The sequence below is a fragment of the Aythya fuligula genome, chromosome 18 (assembly GCF_009819795.1).
Source record: "Aythya fuligula isolate bAytFul2 chromosome 18, bAytFul2.pri, whole genome shotgun sequence".
Classification (NCBI taxonomy): domain Eukaryota; kingdom Metazoa; phylum Chordata; class Aves; order Anseriformes; family Anatidae; genus Aythya; species Aythya fuligula.
Window position 1 is genome coordinate 9,474,468 of NC_045576.1, and position 19,793 is coordinate 9,494,260.

The 19,793-nt window shown below is 45.5% G+C and overlaps 2 protein-coding genes across 2 annotated transcripts in view; both read right to left on the reverse strand.

Annotated features, from left to right (window-relative positions):
* Nucleotides 1-399: 399 nt before the first annotated feature.
* Nucleotides 400-10,442, reverse strand: CACNG1 (calcium voltage-gated channel auxiliary subunit gamma 1). Its single transcript, XM_032199409.1, has 4 exons — nt 10,202-10,442; nt 3,529-3,603; nt 1,384-1,521; nt 400-626 (listed from the first exon to the last, which is right to left on the reverse strand). Exons 1-4 carry the CDS (start codon nt 10,440-10,442, stop codon nt 400-402), a joined length of 681 nt encoding a protein of 226 aa, XP_032055300.1.
* Nucleotides 10,443-17,831: 7,389 nt separating this feature from the next.
* Nucleotides 17,832-19,793, reverse strand: part of CACNG4 (calcium voltage-gated channel auxiliary subunit gamma 4) — a 37,795-nt gene continuing 35,833 nt past the window's right edge. The window contains exon 4 of the mRNA XM_032199795.1: nt 17,832-18,858. Coding sequence (XP_032055686.1) covers nt 18,320-18,858 — 539 coding nt within the window. The 3' untranslated portion in view covers nt 17,832-18,319. The remainder of the gene's footprint in view (nt 18,859-19,793) is intronic.

The following is a 19,793-nucleotide window of genomic DNA, read 5'->3' on the forward strand; positions in this document are numbered from 1 at the left end:
CTACACTGCACTCCCCAAGAACGCTGTCTCCTCTGCAGCACGAGTTGTCTCACGTGCACTTTTTCGCCCAGTTGCATTGGCACAAGGCATCCACAAATTGCAAATCGCCCCTCAGCCTCCAGCAGGGTGGAGGTGTAAAGAGAGCAGAGTGCTGTTCACCCACACTGGTGCTCTGAATGCTCTCTCTTCTTTCCTTAAAAAAAAAAAAAAAAAAAAAAAAAAAAAAAAAAAAAAAGCAAAACCACAAAAAAACAACAAAGCGAGAGTTATAATTGAAGATGCCTTGTTTCAATCATGACTTAGTTAATGGAGTGCACATTGTATAGTGAGATCAAGACATTTTAAAAAATATAAATTTTTTCAAAACACTCTCTGGCTTTTCCCACGGGTTGGGGAACATCAGTGCTCTGGTTCTGCATCCATGCAGGTCTCCCAGGGGTTCTGGGGGAAGCGAGGCAGCGCAATCAGGAGGAGGACAATTCCGAAGATGAAGAGCAGAACGAAGGAGGCACAGGCACAGGCAAAGGACCAGGAGTAACTGTACTCAATCCAGACTGTCTCCTTGCTGTCAATCATCCTTTTCACAGATTGTCTCATGACTTCAACGGAGATGATGATGCAGAGACCTGAAGGAAGATGAGAGCAGTGGGTTGAATAACCAGCTGTCAATTTTTCATCCTTAACCACCTCATCTGCCTCTTAGCATACAGGAATTGCAGTGAGATTCACAGGTGAGTCATTGACTCGAATGTTTGAAGGAACCAACGCCAGCAAGTACTCAGATCTCTGCTATAGCCTAGGCTACGTAAGTCAGCCGGTGACTTGTTGAGTGTTACCTTTTAGGAAGGCTTGGATGGGAAACTCAAAGTGATGAAGGAATAATTGCATTCCTCAGGGAGCTTTTCCAAAAGTAGAATAAAGGTTTTATTGAGGTGACAATTTGCACCTCTGTCTTTCAGTCACTGTGGCATGTCAAGGAAGTGATAGTTCATGTAAAAATGTGATCTTTGTATTTTTGGGAGACAGCTGCATATCTTGGGCCTGGATCAGCTGTTTCTTTGGTTTGAACCTTAATGTGTTATTGTGCTTAGACTAAATGAGATGGAATAGTGACTGCAGCCAGCACTGAATGTGTTAGAAATGCCCATTTTAAAAGTAGTTGGAGAAAATACAGACAGGCTGCTGGGTAAAGCTGAACAGGACATTTCCAGAACTCTTCAACTGGAGCTCCACATGGGGACTTGTAGTCTCACTGTAACAAGGAAAACAATGCCACTTTCCAGGCGTTTTCAGAAGTGTCTCCATCCGCCCAGGGTTTAATTAAAAGTTTCTTGATATTGTACTATGAGCCGAGTGCAATTAAGTGAGCAGTGACCCTTGTACCTGCAAAGGTGTAGAACATGGATGCTGGCTTCAGCAGGTAGTCCCTCTTCTTCTGGAAGGATAAGAGGACGCAGATTGTTCCAATGATGGCAAAGCCAACACTGAAGATGGCAATGGCTGCAGCTGAAATGCTGTATTCTGCCAAAGCAAAGGAAACACAAAAAAATTGTGAATGTCTGCAGATTTTGAGCATGTTCCCATCAATGGTGCGACTTTACAGAAGGTCACTCAGAGAAAAATGTGTCCTGATGCTACAGAAAGGGGACTCTGACAAATCCAGTATTTCCCTAAAATAAAAGCAGGGGGAAGTATTGGCCATGTATCTTTGGAATGCAAAGGACATAAAAACAGAAGAGGGGAAAATCATTTTATTAACACTTACTGAAAGACCAAATGGCACCTGTGTTAGCCTGAAGAAGCTCTGGACTGGAGCCATTTTAGCTCTGCTTCATGGATGTTATTGCTGAAGGCTTCTGGGCTCCACGCTCTCATTTCTTCCATCACTCCACACTCTGCTCTCAGAGTAAATAAGCAGCTCTGTGCTATTTTTGTGCTAGGTCTGTACTGCAGGGCCTCAACAAGGCCCCTGTGCACGGTGCTGATGCTGTACCAGTGCAGGACATTTGTGTGCTCCAGAGGGCTCAAAATCTGAGCAGGCAACTGAGGCAGGAGGCCGGAGGTGAACTGTTTGCACAGCCTCTTTATTTTTATTTTTTTAAGATATTGTCTTTAAGAAATAGAATTCCAGCTCTATGAAAACTCAGCTTCTTCAGGGCATAGGATTAAACCCTCCATAAAATATTCTGCTTTTTTGCTAAACTAGCTAAGATGCACAGTAGACACTTCACCCAGCCAAGGCACAGTTCAGTGCCTGGACGGAAGGGAAGAATCACTAATTAAATAATTCAGGCCTTCATTTACATATTTCATTCGTTTTCATATCAGTTTAAGATTTAGCACATGTAGCCATGCATGAATATCACAATATCTAATGATATTTGCCTTTCAGCCCATTTAAAAAAATGTGTCTTCCAGGCAAAATCATGAAGAATCTTTTTGCCTGTTACTAATTAGCTCCCATCAAAATGGAGCTATTTCTGTGAAAGGGAAAGCATATCACTCTTTGTTCTCTCTGCTTTTCATACCACTATTTTACTATAATTTCTTTGATGTTTCTCTTTTTGGTTTTCTTTACTATGTGCTAGAACTGCCCAAAACAGTTAGCTTCAATGTAAAATCATTTGCTGTAGCTTAAGGTTTTTCTTTCACTCTTAAGAAAAAAAGTTCTTCCTGATGTTTTTTTTTCCTGAAATAACAAGGAGGGCATCAGATATGTCTTTAAGATCAGATGGCTGGACCTAATAGTATATCAATAAACAAGAGCAGGTAGCTCAGGTATATGCTCTTCTATTAATGCAAAATTCCCAGTCTTTCCTGTCTCAGGCAATTGCTTTTTTAGAAAAGCCGTGTGCAGGCTTTTCTACCATTATCATTTCTACTGGAAACAAAGCAGACTGGTTAATATGTGTAATGTAATCATCAGCTCCTTTACTCCACACTAAAATATGTTGTGTGGCAAAGTGGAAAGGAATTTCTTCTTAATGAGAGGGCAAGAATGAGAGCAGTGCGTGCTGAATGCTAAAAATATTTGGCTTTATCAGGGACTTACTAGAAATGTGAAATTTGTCTGTGGAAGGCATTTTTCAAAATCCATGCTGTGTAAACACCAACTATATGTCTTTATAGGATCTCTGTTCCTTCCTTCCATTGATCACTCTGGCTTTCACATGACTTTCATATAAAATCAATATCAAGCATAAAACTCCTAATGGTCTCCACAGAGCCTCTCTACTTCTTTTCAGGGTCAAGACTCTGCTTTGGGGTGAGGTTTATTTATTTAGATTTTATTAACCTCTTCTTCCTTCCATGGTAAAGTCTTGGAGTGTCACGGATAATGCTGATGTGATGTTAGTTTTATGCTGGCAAGACATTTTGCAGCGTTTGTGGTGGTGTCTGGTAGAAATTCCTCTACTGTTTTCAGTGGAGCCAGGATTGAGCCCTCATTTCAGGTTCCCCATCATCTTACATCTTGTGTGCATCTCAGTTCGTGCAATGGCAGGAAAAAGTTTTCAGGATGATTCTTACCTTTCTGGGTGGTTACTTCAAATATCTCCGAGCTCTCTCCTGGAGTAAAGTGCTTGAAGTAGGAGCAGATTTGTTCTGAAAGAGAAAAGGAAATTTAATTTTGTGCACTTGGGAACCTCTGATAAAATGTAGTAAAATGGATTTTGCTTTTTATTAATATATCAGACTCATGGTGTTTTTAGGGTAAGGACTAATGGGATCTCATTTCTGCTGCAGATATCCAGCAAATACTTTTTTTTAAGAGCAAGAATAGCAGCGGGAGACCGATCTCAAGGATTTGGGCCTTGATCTATCAGAACACTTCAGGAAGTGCTTAAATGGCCCTGACAGTTGTGCTTCCCCAGGTGTCCTCTTGGGAACATTTCCCACAAAAGAACGATGTGGAGTCAAGCTGCCAGTTTGACACCTTCCTCTAATACCTCCACTTTGCTTGACATGTTGTGTCAGTCATTCTGCTTCAGCTGAACCCCAACCCGCCAAGGCTGAGCGGAGGGGACGGTGACATGGAGAAATCCGAGCTGGCTCTGTTTTATTTGGGAGCAGACAAGTGGCACGTGCCTGCCAGGCAAGCCGCTCTGGCACGGGCATGGCCTCTGCTGCCTCTTGTAAGCTTCTCCTTCCAAGAGCTTTGCACACTGATTGCTCTTCTATTTAAAGCATGAATTACAGATAATTTTTCTCATTCTTTCTTAGGCCATCACTCATCCCTGCCTCTCTGTGGCTGTGTTTCCTGGTGATGAGACCTGCCGTGCCCGCAGCAGAGCTGGCGTCTCCTCTCGCCTCCCCTTGTCCCTGCCCTCCTGCTCCAGAGTGGCGCTGGCTGTAGGAGGGTCACAGCTCTCATGATCAGCCTGGGCTCCAAACAGGAGGGGTGAAGTGTCCCCATCCACCTTCTCCCTCCCTCTCCTTCCCTTCTCCAACCTGTAGGCCCTGCATGGTAGCGACTTGTAGGGAGATATGCCCCAGTCAGCAGCCTGGGGCAGTTTGCTTTGTGGGGAGGGTCACTATGGGGGGCCCAGAGGTGAGGATGCTGCAGTGTAGCAGAGCACGTGGTGTTTTACTGAAAGGGCTTTTTATGGCTGTCAAACCAAAAAGATAAAAGTTATCTGAAGCTGCAGACAAAAGGCAAGGGAAGGCCATACGAGTCAAGGGGAAAGAGGCTCTCACAAAATGTGGCTTCACCAAAGTTCGCTCCCATCAGAGCAGTCTGCTAAGTTAATTTGATGATAGTGGAGTTAGTGGGAACTTACTGGATTTTCCTCATCTGAACTTCATGTGAACACGCTGCCAGGTACATGGGGTGTTTATAGAGGAGTTGGAAGATGAACGGGGATTGAGGCAGTGGGATGGAGGCATGTTGGGTGGAAGCAAGCTGGAAGCTGAGCCTCTCAATAGCATACATGGAATTTCGGGGTGGATGTAAACATGCAGGAGAAATACTGTTTCAATTAGATGGATACAAGTAGACAAACAAACAGTTATAATCTAGTCAAGAAAATCTTGAGGCTTTAAATTAGAAGAAGGAAGCTTCTCGCTGGCTTTTGCTTTCTGCACCTGCTTTCTCGAATGAGACACAGGGCAGGACCAAAATGCTCAGCATATGGAACTTGGGCTGTTTTCAAAGACCTGGCATGGCAGGGCAGCTTGGGGCTGGGCGTATAAAGTTCCATTGGCTGGGGTGCCTTGGAGATACTCAAAAGCCATCTGGATGAGGTCCTGGCCAGCTTGGTCCAGGTGATCCCACTTAAGCTGGGATTGGGCCAGATGACCTCCAAAGGTCCCTTCTGACATCTGGGCTCCTGTCTCAGCCACACTGAAATGTGTTTCTGCATGTGCAGAGCCAGCTCTGCTTTCAGCATCCCAGTGGGATGGGGAAGGGTCTGGCCACCGCTTAGTGACTCGAAGCTTTGGCAGCAGCGGGGTGAGGATGAAGGATGTCCTCACTATTTATAACCTCTTTAATTGTAAACTTGGAGGGGTACGGGGCTGGGAGAACAGTTGCTCACAAGGAATTTGGCTGGAGCTGGGCAATCACAGAGTCACGCTGCACAGCGCCAGCTCTGATTGCACTATTCTGCCAAGCTGGGCTGCGGAGGGCCTGCTCAGCACCACCCAGCACCACTCCCACACCCTCTGGTTTGACTCCCATGAGACGGGGATCATGCCAAGGTTGCATGAAATACCCACCCTGTGCCTGCAAGGGGCCACCGTTAACTCCAGCATCTCCTGTCTGTTAAATAACGGAGCTAGTGCTACCTTCCAGGAGGTGCTGGGAGGAAATCTGTGAGGACTCTGTGGTCCTGCCCAATGTCCCCTCTGTGCTGCCCCAGCACAGGCTGCAGCCGTGGGCCGATCCTGAGCAAAGCCCCTGGTGCAGGATGTGCTGTGGGTCTCTGCCTGGAGGGCACAGAAAGCATCTGTTGTTTATTTACAGCATTAATTTCTCATGGCAAGAAGATACCAGAGCACTGTATGTTACCTGGTGGTTTTTTTTTTTTTTTTTTCTTCTTTTTTTTTTCTTCTGTCATGTAAATGGCAGATTTCAGAGTTACTGATTCAAGATTTACTTTCTCTTTCCCAGGAGACAGGGCAATTCTAAAGCAGTGTTTTTGGGCCCATTAGTGAAAGATTCTTCTGAGATGCTGCTGTCTACTTAATTTTAAAAGCTGACTTTTATTTCATCTGCAGCTTCTCCTTGCTGGAGACTACATTAATGTTCAGCTCTGGCGTCTCCTGACCTGTTCTTTATTAACTCTGCAAATGACTGGAGGAAACGTAGTTGAACTCAGAGCTCAATATCTAAAATTGCAAATTTTGAGGCTCAGACCGGAGGCTGTATGGAGGCTGAGTGCCTCTGCCAGTGCCTGAGTGGTGCCTGTGGCTGAGTGTCCAGGTTGGTGACCTCGGTTTGGGGATCCTTTTCTTCCTGTGCTAAAAGGGAGTGAGGAGGGATGAAACTGAGACGCTTCATCTTGGATTGACTGTTTTGGCTTTTAATTAACTCCCTGAAAAGGCTGATGTCAAAGGAAGCCCCAAGCATGCTGATTATCCAAAGCCTGAGGTGAAGCCATCAATGACGGTGTGATGGGGGCTGCAGCATGTGTGGTCGTGGCAGGTGAACCAGTACAGCCCAGTCCACCCTCCAGTCTGCAAAGGCTCAGCAGAGGGGGGACACATGGAAATCTCTTTGAGAGAGAGAGACTGCCGGCAGAAGGAGCTGCCCCTGTGTTTGTGGCTGACAGCACAGCTCTGCAAAGGTGTGATCAATGTGGCTATCATGTAAGTGGGTTAGCTCTAGGGAAGGTGCTTTTGGAAAATGCATTTTTATGTGGGAAAATATAGCCAGATTGCTTTTGGTGAAGTGATATATTGTTTTCAGTTTAAAGACACTTTTGGTGCTCTGCTGAGCTGGGAATATCTATATCAACAAGGTTCCCTATTATTCAAGGCACTTCAGTCCCTCTCTGGTGCCATCATGAATTAGAGAAAAGCCCATTTGTGTCACAGCACATTTACATAATGGATAGGATTTAAAATAGGTTTTATAATGGATGAAAATTCTGTGGCGATCTTTGTTTCTCTCCACCCCTAATCGTATTCTCTCTGCCACGGGGTCACCTCCGTGTGCTGATGTGACCAACCCAGGAGCTTGGCAGTCATTGAGGCCGCGGTGAACTGCAGGGACACAACATGTGCTGTATCACACACCGTCCTCCCCATTCCAGGTCACCTGCCCTTACAGCCCTCCTGGTCCCTTCCCTTCAGATCCATCACTCCTGGATGACCACTGTGAAGGGGGAAACGGGACAATTCATCACCTTATTCATGCAGGGCCTGCCTCTCCTGCTGCTCACCACCGTGGGGCTGCATGGCACCTACTGCAGCCACGAGATGCAGCAGAAATGCACAGCACTGAACTACTGCTGAGCCTCATGCGAAGGACATGCTGAGAGCCCATGAGATGTTTGGGGCCTGCAGGGTTTCCAGGTGGCAACCACCACCCACCAGCATCAGAGTGACAGTCTGGGAAGGGGCTGGAGCCCACCTTGCTCCTGAATCTGAGATGGACACAAGCACTGTTGTGAATGGCGAAAAAATCCAGGATAAGTGATGCTTTTAATCTGAGGTCTCCACTTGTGGTAAGCCTTGGGGCAGGACCTGCTGCTGTGCTTGGAGGAGGTGTCAAGGTGGGGACTGAGCATCAGAGGGGGAGGCCCTGGGCTCTGAGCTGGCCAACAAGCCTGGGGAAGGGCTTTGAATCAGAGTTTGGGGATAGTTTAACTTCATACCAGTCTTGCAAAGAGAGTTCCTTGTATGGACACAGGGAACAAGACAGCCCTGCTGATAGCCAGCTCTGTCTAGTACTTTTCCTCTCTGTCTCCATCTCCCTGAGCCCCTGTTCCCATACTTACAAGGTCCTCTTTAACCTGCCTGCAGCACACTTGGCTATAGAACATCCCCGCTGCTGCACAGGAGCACACGTTTTAGGACAACACTTACACTGGAGTGCCTGGCAGTGGATGCGAACCATGTCCCACTCAGTGGTAAAGTGCCCCAATGGGCCACTGACCACCGTATTTGTCTGAATTTTCCCAGTTTTAATGGCCATCCCCCTGGTCCTTTAATTTCTTACAGCAGGACACTGAACCCTTTCCAATTTGTCAGCATCCTCGCAAGAGCGCTGTAAAATTTAAAAGCTCTGCCTAAATCACAGATCTGCTTTGTGGACTGCAAGCCAATGCATCCTGCACATTTTGCACTGTGCTGAGCTCAAAACCTAATAAATAATGCTAATCGTGCCATCCATTTCCTTCTCAGGGAGTGACTGGTAAATGGTTATTAACGCAGTGATAAATTCTGATGTTTCTTTTCCAGTCCTGGCAGTGATGTCTGACTACATCTCACAATTTTCAGGAAAACAAATGTCCACATCTCCTTTGCTCCCTGGTGGTTCATTCACGTTTTCTTGACCGCTGCAGGTTTCACAGCCACGCTGTTTCCCTGCTGATATCTCTTCCCAGAAGTGTGAAATCAATCCAACACGTACCGTGCGGGCACGGTGGCATTTAGCAGCCCTGACCTGCAGGGACCAAGCCCTCCCCACCTCCCCACGTGGGGTTTTCCGCCTGAGCAGAATGGGAATTAAAACTATTCTATAACAGAGGTGAGAAAGCAATGCCCTTTCAAGCCTCAGATGCTTCTTATGACACAGGACACCATCTAACTTCCAAAATATCTTTAAAAACTGAGGAACCACACCAGCCTTTTTTGTGTGGGCTCAGCCTCTCCACAAGCAGCCGTTTGTTTGTGGTGCCCGGCAGAAAGGCAGTGCCGGGACGTGACCCATGCCAGTGAGAGCACATGCTGATGTCTGTCAAAGCCAGGAACTGCTTTCGTGCTGCCCTGGCCGCAAAGCTGCTTTTTGGAGACAGCTGGATATTTATGAGCTTTATATTTACCCTGCAGTTGTGCACTTTGGGTGTTTATCAACCAATTTCTATGATTTTCCTTTTGTGGGAGTTTTGCTCTCCGTGCGAGGAAAGGCAAAGATGTTTCCAGGCGCATAAGTACCTACGCGAGAGACATCAAGCACACGGATGACACACTCCCAAATTTGGTTAGAGGCAGCTCTGAATGCAGCAGCTGAGCTCCTCTCTCCAGAATACATAATTTGGCCAAATAGGTAAAGAATCGTGGTAACATTCAGCAAGCACAGGCAGCAAGGTTTTTCGCAGGAAATTTTCAAGCATGTGCTAACGTATATATTTTATTTCCAGCAGCGAGGCTAGCGTGAAGGCAATCCTGTTATTTCTGTTCTGGAAAGAGTCCAGTTCTCTATTAGCCTTCTAAAACAGCAGCGCGGCTCAGTCACGGATGGGGAATGTTGGTGCACGCGGTGTGAGCGGTGCTGACTTTGCGATCCGTGCACGTAGCGAGCTGCTTTTACCAGGGGAATGCCATCGGCTTCCCAGTAAGCAGCTGAGCCGCTCCCCATCGGCTGCTCTGGGAGATCATGGAGAAAGAAAGGGGTAGGGCCAGGCTGCCACCCCTGTGGGTCCGGGGTGCAGCAAGCTGATGAGGGATTGAAGCTCAGTGCATGACTTTTTGGAAGTTGGCAACGCATCCAGCAGCTCCCTGTTCCTCCCTGCCCTGAGAAATGATTGTTATTGAAATAGCTCAGGGGCAACCTATGGCTGGCTGTGATCAGGCTTCGAGGATGCAGGGATCAGGAAACCCTAAGGACCCAGCTATGTCTGTTAGAGCCACTCCTGTAAATCCTCTTTCTGCTAAAGCTCTTGCTCGCTGCCATCAGCATGCCTGGGTGCTGTGATACCCACCGCTGATATCAGTGAAATTTCCTCCATCCTGATTCCACTCTGATTTCCACCGTGTCTGATCCTTTTCCCCTTCTACCCTCCCCTGTCATTGCACAGGAGCTGATGACTCAAACACGGCCGCAGACATACGTGCAAGGCAGCACCACGCAGAGGTACAACGAGATGGAGGGAAGCGAGGTGCACCCGCAGCCCAGCACAAGAACACAGCAGCGTGCAGCCCGGTGCCAGACTGCGAGCCGCGGGGACACGGGACGTATTTGGTTCCGCCCCGTCCTGCAGCCTTCTAAGCAAAGCCTGGCGGGACGTCCCATGCATGGGTAGGGGGCTGTACGTACCTCCTGGCAGACTTATGGGCCCGCAGCCCTTCTCTTTGGTACCTTGCTGCTGCACATAAATCTGTTTTTTGCAGAGTCGCCATAGCCCGAAATGAGCCGCTTCGCAGGTGGTGTTGTAATTCTCCACTTTGGGGCTCAGCACGGCCCAGTGGTCAGTCACTACGGCCGCGAAGAGCAGCGAGACGCCCACCAGCAGCACGCAGAAGGTCAGCCGCACCTTCAGGGATTTGCTGTCGTCCATCCCTCCTCTGGCCAGGGCTCCTGGGACCACCACTCCCAGGCCGTGTCACCGGGGCCGGGGCCGCTCTGCTCGCCCGCAGCAGCCCTGCGAGGGCTCCCGAAGTGCTGGCACGTCTGAGCCTTCGCAAATGTCAGCCCCAGCTGCTGGGCTGTGTCAGCCGCTCCAGCCAGGAGGCTATTAATGCACGTAACGAGGAAAGCTCAGCTTTCCGTCCCGTCCCGCGTTTGTTTTGGATTCCCACGACCAGGCGGGTGCTCCTTCAGAGTCGCTACCACTGCCGCTAAAAGGCTCTAATCTGCTGACTTGCAGCATGCCCAGAAATAGGCATTGATAGGATGATTAACTTTTCAGCTAGGTTCTAAAACATCTGTGTTTATAATAGCGTTGGGACTGAGTTCAGTCTGATCCTAAATAGCTTAATAACAGAGCCAGAGCCTACAAACCGCCTGCGCGCGCCTGCAGACTGTGGCCATTCCTGCATGGAGAGGTTCAGAGCTGGGAGTCTGCCTGGAGCTGAGCCACTGGCACAAGGGCAGAGCATAAAGAACGCGGCAAAATAAGCTAACTTATTCATTGTATTGTTTATTCTTAATCACATTTAATTTTGAATTAACCTAAGGTATTTTGAGTGGTCTGGAGGAGTGTGTTTTGGTTCCCTTCAGAAGGAGCTAAAGGTTTTAGACCCTGCTCTTGTTATATTTGAGGTTCAACTTATGAAATATTATAATGTATATATATATTATAGTGTATATTATAACATGTATATAATATATAACATTAGATATTATCCCCATGGCAGGGGGGTTGGAGCTAGGTGATATTTAAAGGTCCCTTCCAACCCAAACTGTTGTATGATTTTCTGATTCTATATTGCAAGAACATATTTCATCAATTTAAGTGAAACATTTTCCATTTGAGAATATTGAATCAAAATGATTCGGCATTCCTCCCTCCTTATTTTTTCTCTGGGAACTGTTGACAGAATTGATTTCATTTCACGTTTCTTCTGCATCTCCCAGGACCGTGCTGTCCCCAGGGCTCCCCCTTCCCTGTAGGGTTTGACTTGCCCTGACCACAGCACTCAGCTCCAGGTTGCAAACTGAAAAAACCCCTTCCGACAGCAACCCTCTGCTGTACCCATGCAGGAAAGGCTGCAACAGAAATAAAACACAGCAAATTTTCACAGAGGTTAAGCCAGCAACTTTTGCTATTTTTGTAGTTGGTTCATTTTTGTTGTTGTTGTTCTCCTTTTGTTCCTTTTGCATATTTTGTTCTAATATCAAATCTTTCAAGTGCTTGCTTTCCCACCACCCAGGTTTGCCTCAATATGTAAAGCAACTCCAGTGGCTGCCCGGCACATCCTTGCCTGTTTTTAGGAGAGACTCCTGTTCCCTGGGACCCAGATGTGCCTGGACCCAATCTCTCTCCTTTGCTTTGATATTCCAGGTGATTTTAAAGCTAATTTGATGATAAAGTCAATGCAGAGGCTATTGTGGAGGTGACATTACAATTGCAATGTCAAACTAATGAGAGTGACAGCACCTGAATGTCAAAACAATGGTTAAAAAATGTCAGTGGAAATCTGCAAATATCATGTTATCATGTCAAGATAATGTCAAAGCTGCTTGAGTGCTGTTTTGTGAACACCCCAATTTGAGGTCAAAATACAGATGCAGTGGTAGGAGCTCTAATTAACGAGGACAATCCAAAGCAATGAGTGAAGGGTGAAAGGTGAGTGTAGTAAAAGGGGAGCATTGCCGATTCCCAAAGCCGGTTTTATTCTGGAAGTAACAGACCGATTTGGGGAAATGGCAGGGCAGGGCTGGAGCACTGAACAGTGCCACCATAAGGAGGGCACCAAGGGATTACTGCAATTAATTACAATTACAAGGTGCTGAGGGCCTTTCTCCCTTACCTGACTCCCACTTAGCCCGTGGCACTTACATTTTCCTCAGCGAGCAGCTCTCTGCAGGGCAATTTTCCCTGGGGTTGTTTCCTTTGGGATCAGCTGAATGTCACCACCGATGTGCAAACAGCTGGTGGGGCCCTGTGCATTAATTGTAGCAGGCAGAGGAAGGACCTTCTGCCCCAAAAGTGAATGCTCCAGAGCTGGTTGTACACATTCAATACACTACCCACTGGCTGAAGGAATTGTGTTTCAAGTGGTTGATGGCAGTGTGCTTTCTGAGGCATAAAAATATTATGATGTCACACAGAAAGAAATATTAGAGGCTTGCATTTCTATTTCCTTAATCACAGCCAAGAGGTCACATGAAACTGGAAAAGCCTAAAGGGAACAGACGTTAAAATAGAAAAGGAATGCATAAAAATGGTAATGCCTTTTCTTTTGAAGTAGTCTCTTGTTAAATTTCACTAGGTGTCAGTCCATCCTGGGAGCCGCATCCTGACTCCAATTTCTTGGTGCTGCCAACTCCACTAATCCTCCGCAAGCTGAGTATGGGAAAGTGCTTGCAAATGTGGGCACAAAGCAAGGCTTTGGATGCTGAGGAAGCAAGTGCTAATGATCGTGCTTTAGATTAATTACAACCTACAAGGACTGCAGGGGTGGGAATTCATTAGTTTTTTTGTTGGTGTAGGTTTTTGTGTCTCTTCTAGTGTTGGCAAGGATCACACTTTCCGCTGTCTTTCAGGTATCCTGACCTGGCAACGTTCCTCAGGGTTTGCTTTTTATTTTAATTTTATTTATTATTTTTTTTTGTTTGTTTGTTTGAATTTCCTAAATATACCCAGGAAACAACTAAAAAGTGAGTGTGAGCAATTCTGAAAGAGCTTCAGTGCAAGAGACTGACACCTCACATCACTGCAGCTAAGGAGAAATGTCCCCAGCCCCAAAGGGTGACCTGCTGCCACCCATCCCTGGGAGAGAAACCCAGGGATGTCTTTTGTGGGGTTGTGCATCCACAGGCTCTGTTCTCCCTACACTCATGAGGGATTTCTGGCAAAACTGTCTGGCAAAACTGATTTCTAGAGGAGCAGAAGGCTACAGGAGGCCCCTAGGGCTGTCTGCACACCCAGAAGACGGTGGTACAGCATCCCCGAGGAGCAGCTCCTGCAGTCTCTCTGCCTCAGCTGGTGAGTATTTGCATTCAGAAATCTGTATCACATGAAAAATGAACAGAGTATTAATGAGGACCTGTTGGGAAGCAGGGAGGGTTGTAATTAGTGGCACTTTAACAGCGGCAAGCAAGAGAGGCATGGTTGGTTGTGTTTCTCCACTGGAGAAAATGCTACATGAGGTGTCCCAAGACCAGCCACTGCATTGTTTTATCCCTGGCAGAGGCGTTGGCTTCGCTCCATTCCCCAACATTTGCACATTTCTGTATTTCTTCCAGGCCAACCTCACTGCTTCCCGCAACCAGCCTAACCAAATCCTGCAGCCCCCTTGCAGAGCAAGAAGACCCTTACCAGGTGAGAATGACCCAGGGTGGAGCAGATTGGGCATGTTCTGAGCTCAAACACAGTTTCAGCAAATCTGGGGCTGAAATCCTTTCTTCACAAAAGGAAGGAGGAAAACCTGTGTGTGTTTTGGTTTGCCATACAAAAAAAGCAGCCCCCTGCCCATCTGTCAGCCGGGTGTCTCAGCAGGACAGGTCCCACCGAGCGCGGGGCTGGCCGTGGCTTCCCTGCGGGCTCGGTCTCTTTTGGTAGCAATCGCCTTTTAGTCATCAGCTCTGGCGAAGCCGTAAGATGAGCTGCCCCGCAGACAGGTGCAGAGGTCTGTTTTATTTTCAGCACCTCCCATGTTGGTTCGTTTTCTTGGTCCTCAGGAAATGCCACATCCTCCTCGCTGGCCTCTTTTCTTCCAGTTTCCGGAGCCACGAGGACTCCGCCTGTGCTTCCCCCTTGAACAGCATCGCTCTTCGTTAAATCCCATGTATTTCTGAGCTTTCAGTGGCTCCAGGTCTGGGTGTAGAGGTGTCTGGGCAGGCCGTGCCACAGGTCAGGCGGACACAGGCATGCATGCTGCCTTCTTCGTTAGTCTGGAGGTGTAGGAAATGGGAAGGAAAAGTTAAAAGAAGTATTTGAAGGAGACACCTAGCAGGCACCTTAACCAGAGTGTGTCTCATTTGGGCCATGCTTAAGCTGGAAAATAGAAGTTTTTTCCTGGGTTTCCTACCCAAATGCCTGGAAATGCTGTGGTAGCTTATCCTGGAGATTCCTTGGTCTGTGGGACCATAAGAGTATTGTTTTCTCTCATATTCTCCCAGTAATACTAACCAGCTGCAATCAAAACAGATAGAAATGTGAAAAAATAAACACAGATATCTCAGCTCGGAGGATCTGGAAGTTAAAAATCTAGATACCTTTCTCCACACAAACCAAAATACATTTAAAATGGTTTATTTAAAAAGTAAGGATTAAGTACATTATACACGGTTGTGATTACACCAGCAGAACTGAAGCACAGTGGCAATAACACTTTAGAACTGCAGACAGAAATGTGACCTCAAGGGACGTGATATATTAGCCCTTGTGGATATGTGATCCATACAGAAAGGAAAGGAAATATAAAAATAGTTTATTGTTAGTTGAATGGGCATATGAAGTGATTTCTTGTCTTACTCCTATTCTGTGTAAGAAACCAGGAAGAGAGGGCTGACTGTATACCTGAAACTTTTTTTTTTTTCTTATAAAATGGAATCTGATCCAATAGCATTTCTTCTTAGGTCTGCTGTTACAGCATGTTACAGACTATTACCAAAAGACCGATATTGTTAACGATATGATGATGATATCTGCGGGCCTTATGGAGAAACTGGGGCTAGTTTGTGTTAGATGCTGTCCAGGGATGAACAAAGAGATGTGCAGGAATAGCAGATTTTTTTTTGTAAACTGTCACTGTGTGATTTCAAGAACAATCCTATTCCTTTCAGATACATCACTACTCTTCACATCACGAATACTGCAGATTTTTCAGCTTTGTCAGGACCAAAGTTTTCTACAGGAAAAGTGAGTTTTTGAGTTTTTTTTTTTTTTTTTTTACTCTGTTAGATGAAACAACAGCATGCTGCAGTTTGACATAGACCATGATTTTCGGGACATGAAATTGCAGCCTCCATCCTCCCCAGTGCCACATGTCCTACTCTCCGTTACCCCCAGCGCCCTTGCTCCCTGCCCGGGCCGTGTGTCCAGCATCACCCTGGGAGCACTTCCCTGCTCCGAGTGGTTTTAAACACATTCACTGGCAAATGGTGACTCAAAGAACAAAGTCAAGGCGCAAAGCAAACCTCGCACCGTCCGCTCTCGCTTCAATGGACAAGAGTTTAGAAAAAACAGCCTATATCTAGCTCCTGGTTTTAAAGGGAATGGTTTTATTCTTAATTACAGTAAACACGGATGAGGACTTATTTCTAACTATTAGTTTATTAACACAGTGGGAAACAAATAGTTCTGGGAAATTGCACTTGAAAAATACATTGACTATAATTAGATGTAAATTAATTAGCACTTAGTATGACACACTAATGAGACAGAAGGTTTTTTCATTGCAAACTTCTACTTCTATCATAGCTAATCAAAGTATTTTAATATTACGAAGTCTCCAAAAGTAGGAAATAATTTATTGTTTGAAAGCATAAAGATTCTTGTAAAAAAAACCTTTCATCAAGAACTTTAATAATTTTAGAATTCTTTTACGTTGTCCTAGCCGAAAAGTAGGTAAAAAACAGTTTTCTCATCTGCCTCTGTTTGATTTTTTTTTAAAAAGCTTGTGTAATATCTTTCTTCATAGTGTGTTGATACAGAAAGTAGCACAACATTTTCTACTTTTAAATAATTCCCATTGCTCCGTTCGCATTAGCTCTCAGAGTTCAGAGGTCTGAAAAAGGATCCCAGCAGAGTTTTAACCTGAATGGATATTCTTACCAAGCAAGGATGAAGGCTCCAGCCCCCCTCCACTGGATGGTTTGCCAAAGAAATGCTGCCACTCTGCCAGACTGAGGGCAAAACTGAGCAAAACAGCTACTAGGGGAAGACTTTCACTTAAAATTGAGAATTGTGTCTTGGTTCTTGCATGGAGAGAGGGCTAAGCAGGGGTTACTTGGGAGGGAGAGGCTCATCTTTTGGGGATGTTAAGGCAGCTCCTCCAGGGTTTTGCTGGAGGACTTGGTTCCACCGGCTGAAAGCCTCACATCCAAACCACCACCGCGTTGTGACGCTGCTGCCACTGCAGGGTGAATTAAGACTAAAGAGGTTTTAACAGTTTGGCTGATATCTCCCAGCATCAGCTTTCCAAATCATGCTTTTTCCTTGTCACCATGTTTCTAGTCTTCTGGTACCAAAGTTTTTCAGGACAAAAAAATTACAGGTATATTCAAAGGAACCTACAGGAGCTAGATGCTCCTCTCTCATTGCCACTAATTCATCAAAGGGGAATCGGGCACCTCATTCTCATATGGCTTGGTCGAGTGGTCACTAAAATTAATGAGTACTGTCAAATTAAATTACCTTAAGTCAGGCCCTTGAGCTTTGAGAATCCAAGCCTAAATGTAAAAATGAAAGCAGAAGTTTAAAAGAAAGAAAAAGATTTCAGACCCTTTTAGAAACATACAGAAGCAAGGGTGCAAATCAGTCTCCCCCTTAGGTGATGCATAGAGTTTCCTGTGGGCTCTCTGCACATAAGTAGATTCATCGTTACAAAATAAATTAAATTAGGCTGAACCATCATTTCCATCTAAAAGCAACTATACCTTGCACCATGCGGCACTTATTCATAATAAAAAGAGTTTAATAAATATCTCATAAACGGTGATTATTTTTGTTCTACTTTAAAAAATACAAAGTCGTCATCCATTCTGTTAACGCTCAGTTCCCGTTGCTGCAGGAAGTTTTGCTAGTCCAAACGTTATTAGCTTCTCATCTTCTTACACACATTGCTCAGGTATCTTAGTTTCCAGTAGCGTTAGTGTTGCACTTGTGAAGCAGTAAGGAAATCGGGGATGCAGTCGCAGGGAACCGGCGCTGTGCCCGCATGGGCCGCCCTGGCTCAGCTCTGCTCCTCGCCCTGGCTGTAAGCAGTCTATAGGGGCCTGCTCCTGACAGACAGCACTCAGCACCTCGCCGGATCAGGCACTAGGGCTAGTCGGAATGAGAATTCAAGTTTTCTAAATGTTAGGCAAGAAATGATGTTTGCAAATATGCTCAAGTCCCACCTACTTTAATCCTTCCCTTGCTATGCGTTTCGCGCTGCACCCACCCTCGCGTCCCCACCCGTGCTGCCCCGAGGGATGCCCTCCACCCCCAGGTAGGAGACCCTTACTGCCCCGTCAGGGAGTCTGTAACACTCAGCACACGGATGCTTTACAGTTTCAGTAGCACAGATCAGTTTTAGACAGTGTCGCCTTCAAAAATATTCTTCTTTTTTTGTTGTTTTTTTTTTTTTTTTTTTTTTTGGAAAGAGGCAAAGCTTACGCTGTGTCAAATGGAAGTGGATCACTTGAGGAGTAGTTTGTATTCATCCTTGGGCTTGGTTATAAATTATAGTTGCAAGTTTGTAGTAAGGGATCTCAATTTAGAAAAAAAATAATCATACAGCAATTCTTCTGTAATCCTTTAAACACACCGGTGGCAAGTCCTTCGCAGTTTCTCCAAGACTTTGTACACACTACAAAAGTGCAGGGACATGAACTACCTTCATCTCGTGACACCAAGAACTGAAAGAAACAAACTCCAAATAGCTTCAAAAAAAGCTACAAGCATGTAACATCTTTATGTTGGTCCAGAGGTTCCCCACTTGCTGCCTCAACACATGCCACAATTAAAGAGGTGAGAGGGTATTTTCACATCGCTCCTTCTCTTTCATGACAGATCTGTTCTGTTTTGATAATTCTTCAGAAAGCACAAGGAGTGAAGGTACTTCAAACAGGTGTTGTTCTCCTGTTGACCATATTGACGTGGAGTCCTTCCTTAAATTCCTTCTGAAGGAAGTTGTGAACCTGCAGAAAACTGGCTTCTTGGTCTGCATTGTAGCTGGCAGCCGTGGTAACCTTCAAGGGCTCTCTGGAAAGGGTGTACATGGAAATTTCGTTCATGGGAATGGTGCTTGCTATCTTCATGCCAACCGGAGAAATGTCCCTAGACGGAGAAGGCTCTGTAGATCGAGAACTGGATCTGGACCTCCGCCTCCTGTACCTGTAACTTGGCATCCTGGCGTAAGGAGAACTGGAAGAAGTCTTAAGGAATTCCCTCTTGGTCTTAAACCTCAGCTCTTTGTTCTTCTCAATATAAATGTTCACAGCCAGAACACCTATGGTTTCAGCCACGATAAAAGACAAGGCTCCAAAATAAAAAGACCAACCATAGTTGTAATGGTTCTTTTTGTCCTCATCTCGCTTGTCACTTGGGTCACCTGCATTGCTTGATATGTAGACAATGATCCCTATGATGTTACTTAGTCCTAGAGAGAGAAAAGCAGAAGTCAGTTGTTATGTGGTTGGACAGTTAAAATACAAGCCATGTTACTTTCTGGACCTGAATGGTTCTAAGATTATGACCAGGAAATCGCATTACATTTATTTACTCTTTTATTTATCTAATTATTTCATTTATTCTTCAAAACAAAACAAAACAAAAACAAAAACATACCCACATCACGTGCATCTAAATATTCTAAAAGATTCAGCAGGATTTGTCCCCATTTCTTCATTGGCATGGCGGAAAGGAAGCAGCATATGGGAGCTCTCTAATATTGTTAGTTGGGCTTCTAACATTCAGAATAGTAATAAAAATACATTTTGAGCTCAGGGCTATGGCTGTTCACCTCGATCAAGATAAGTTGTCTTCCACCTTGTTGAATTTTCATCTGAATGTAGCATGCTTAATCTGAGCTTCAGGGAAGGCTATTAACAATGTGCCTGACTCTCTCAGATGTTTCTAGTGTGAAAAACATGCTCACCTAGCATAGGTGATTTTTTTTATCTGTCACCATATAAGAGGAAAAAAACGGTCCTGGCTATAAGAGTTGCCTGATTCAGGTTTTTATTTCGTTATCTAATGTTCAATAAATTTAAGTAGTGTACAAACTGCATGTTATTTGCTTTAGCTTCCTGGAATTTCTTTTTCAAGAAAACTAAAAGCTTCTCTAGAGCTTTGAAAACATTTCTTTCTTAAGAAATGTGCCTAGCATGATGTTGGTCATGCTCTCATTCCAGGAAAGGGATATAGGGAGAGATCTGCCCATGAGATTTTCCATGGGAAGCATCTGTCCTTGAAGCCTTGTGGCCAGCCTGAAAGCTCGATCTGACTCATTTTCCTTGGGCTTGCCTTCATCAGGAGTGAGCAACACAAACGGGATTTCCTGGTTTTTGTATCAGCAGATCAGCAGCGTAAAGC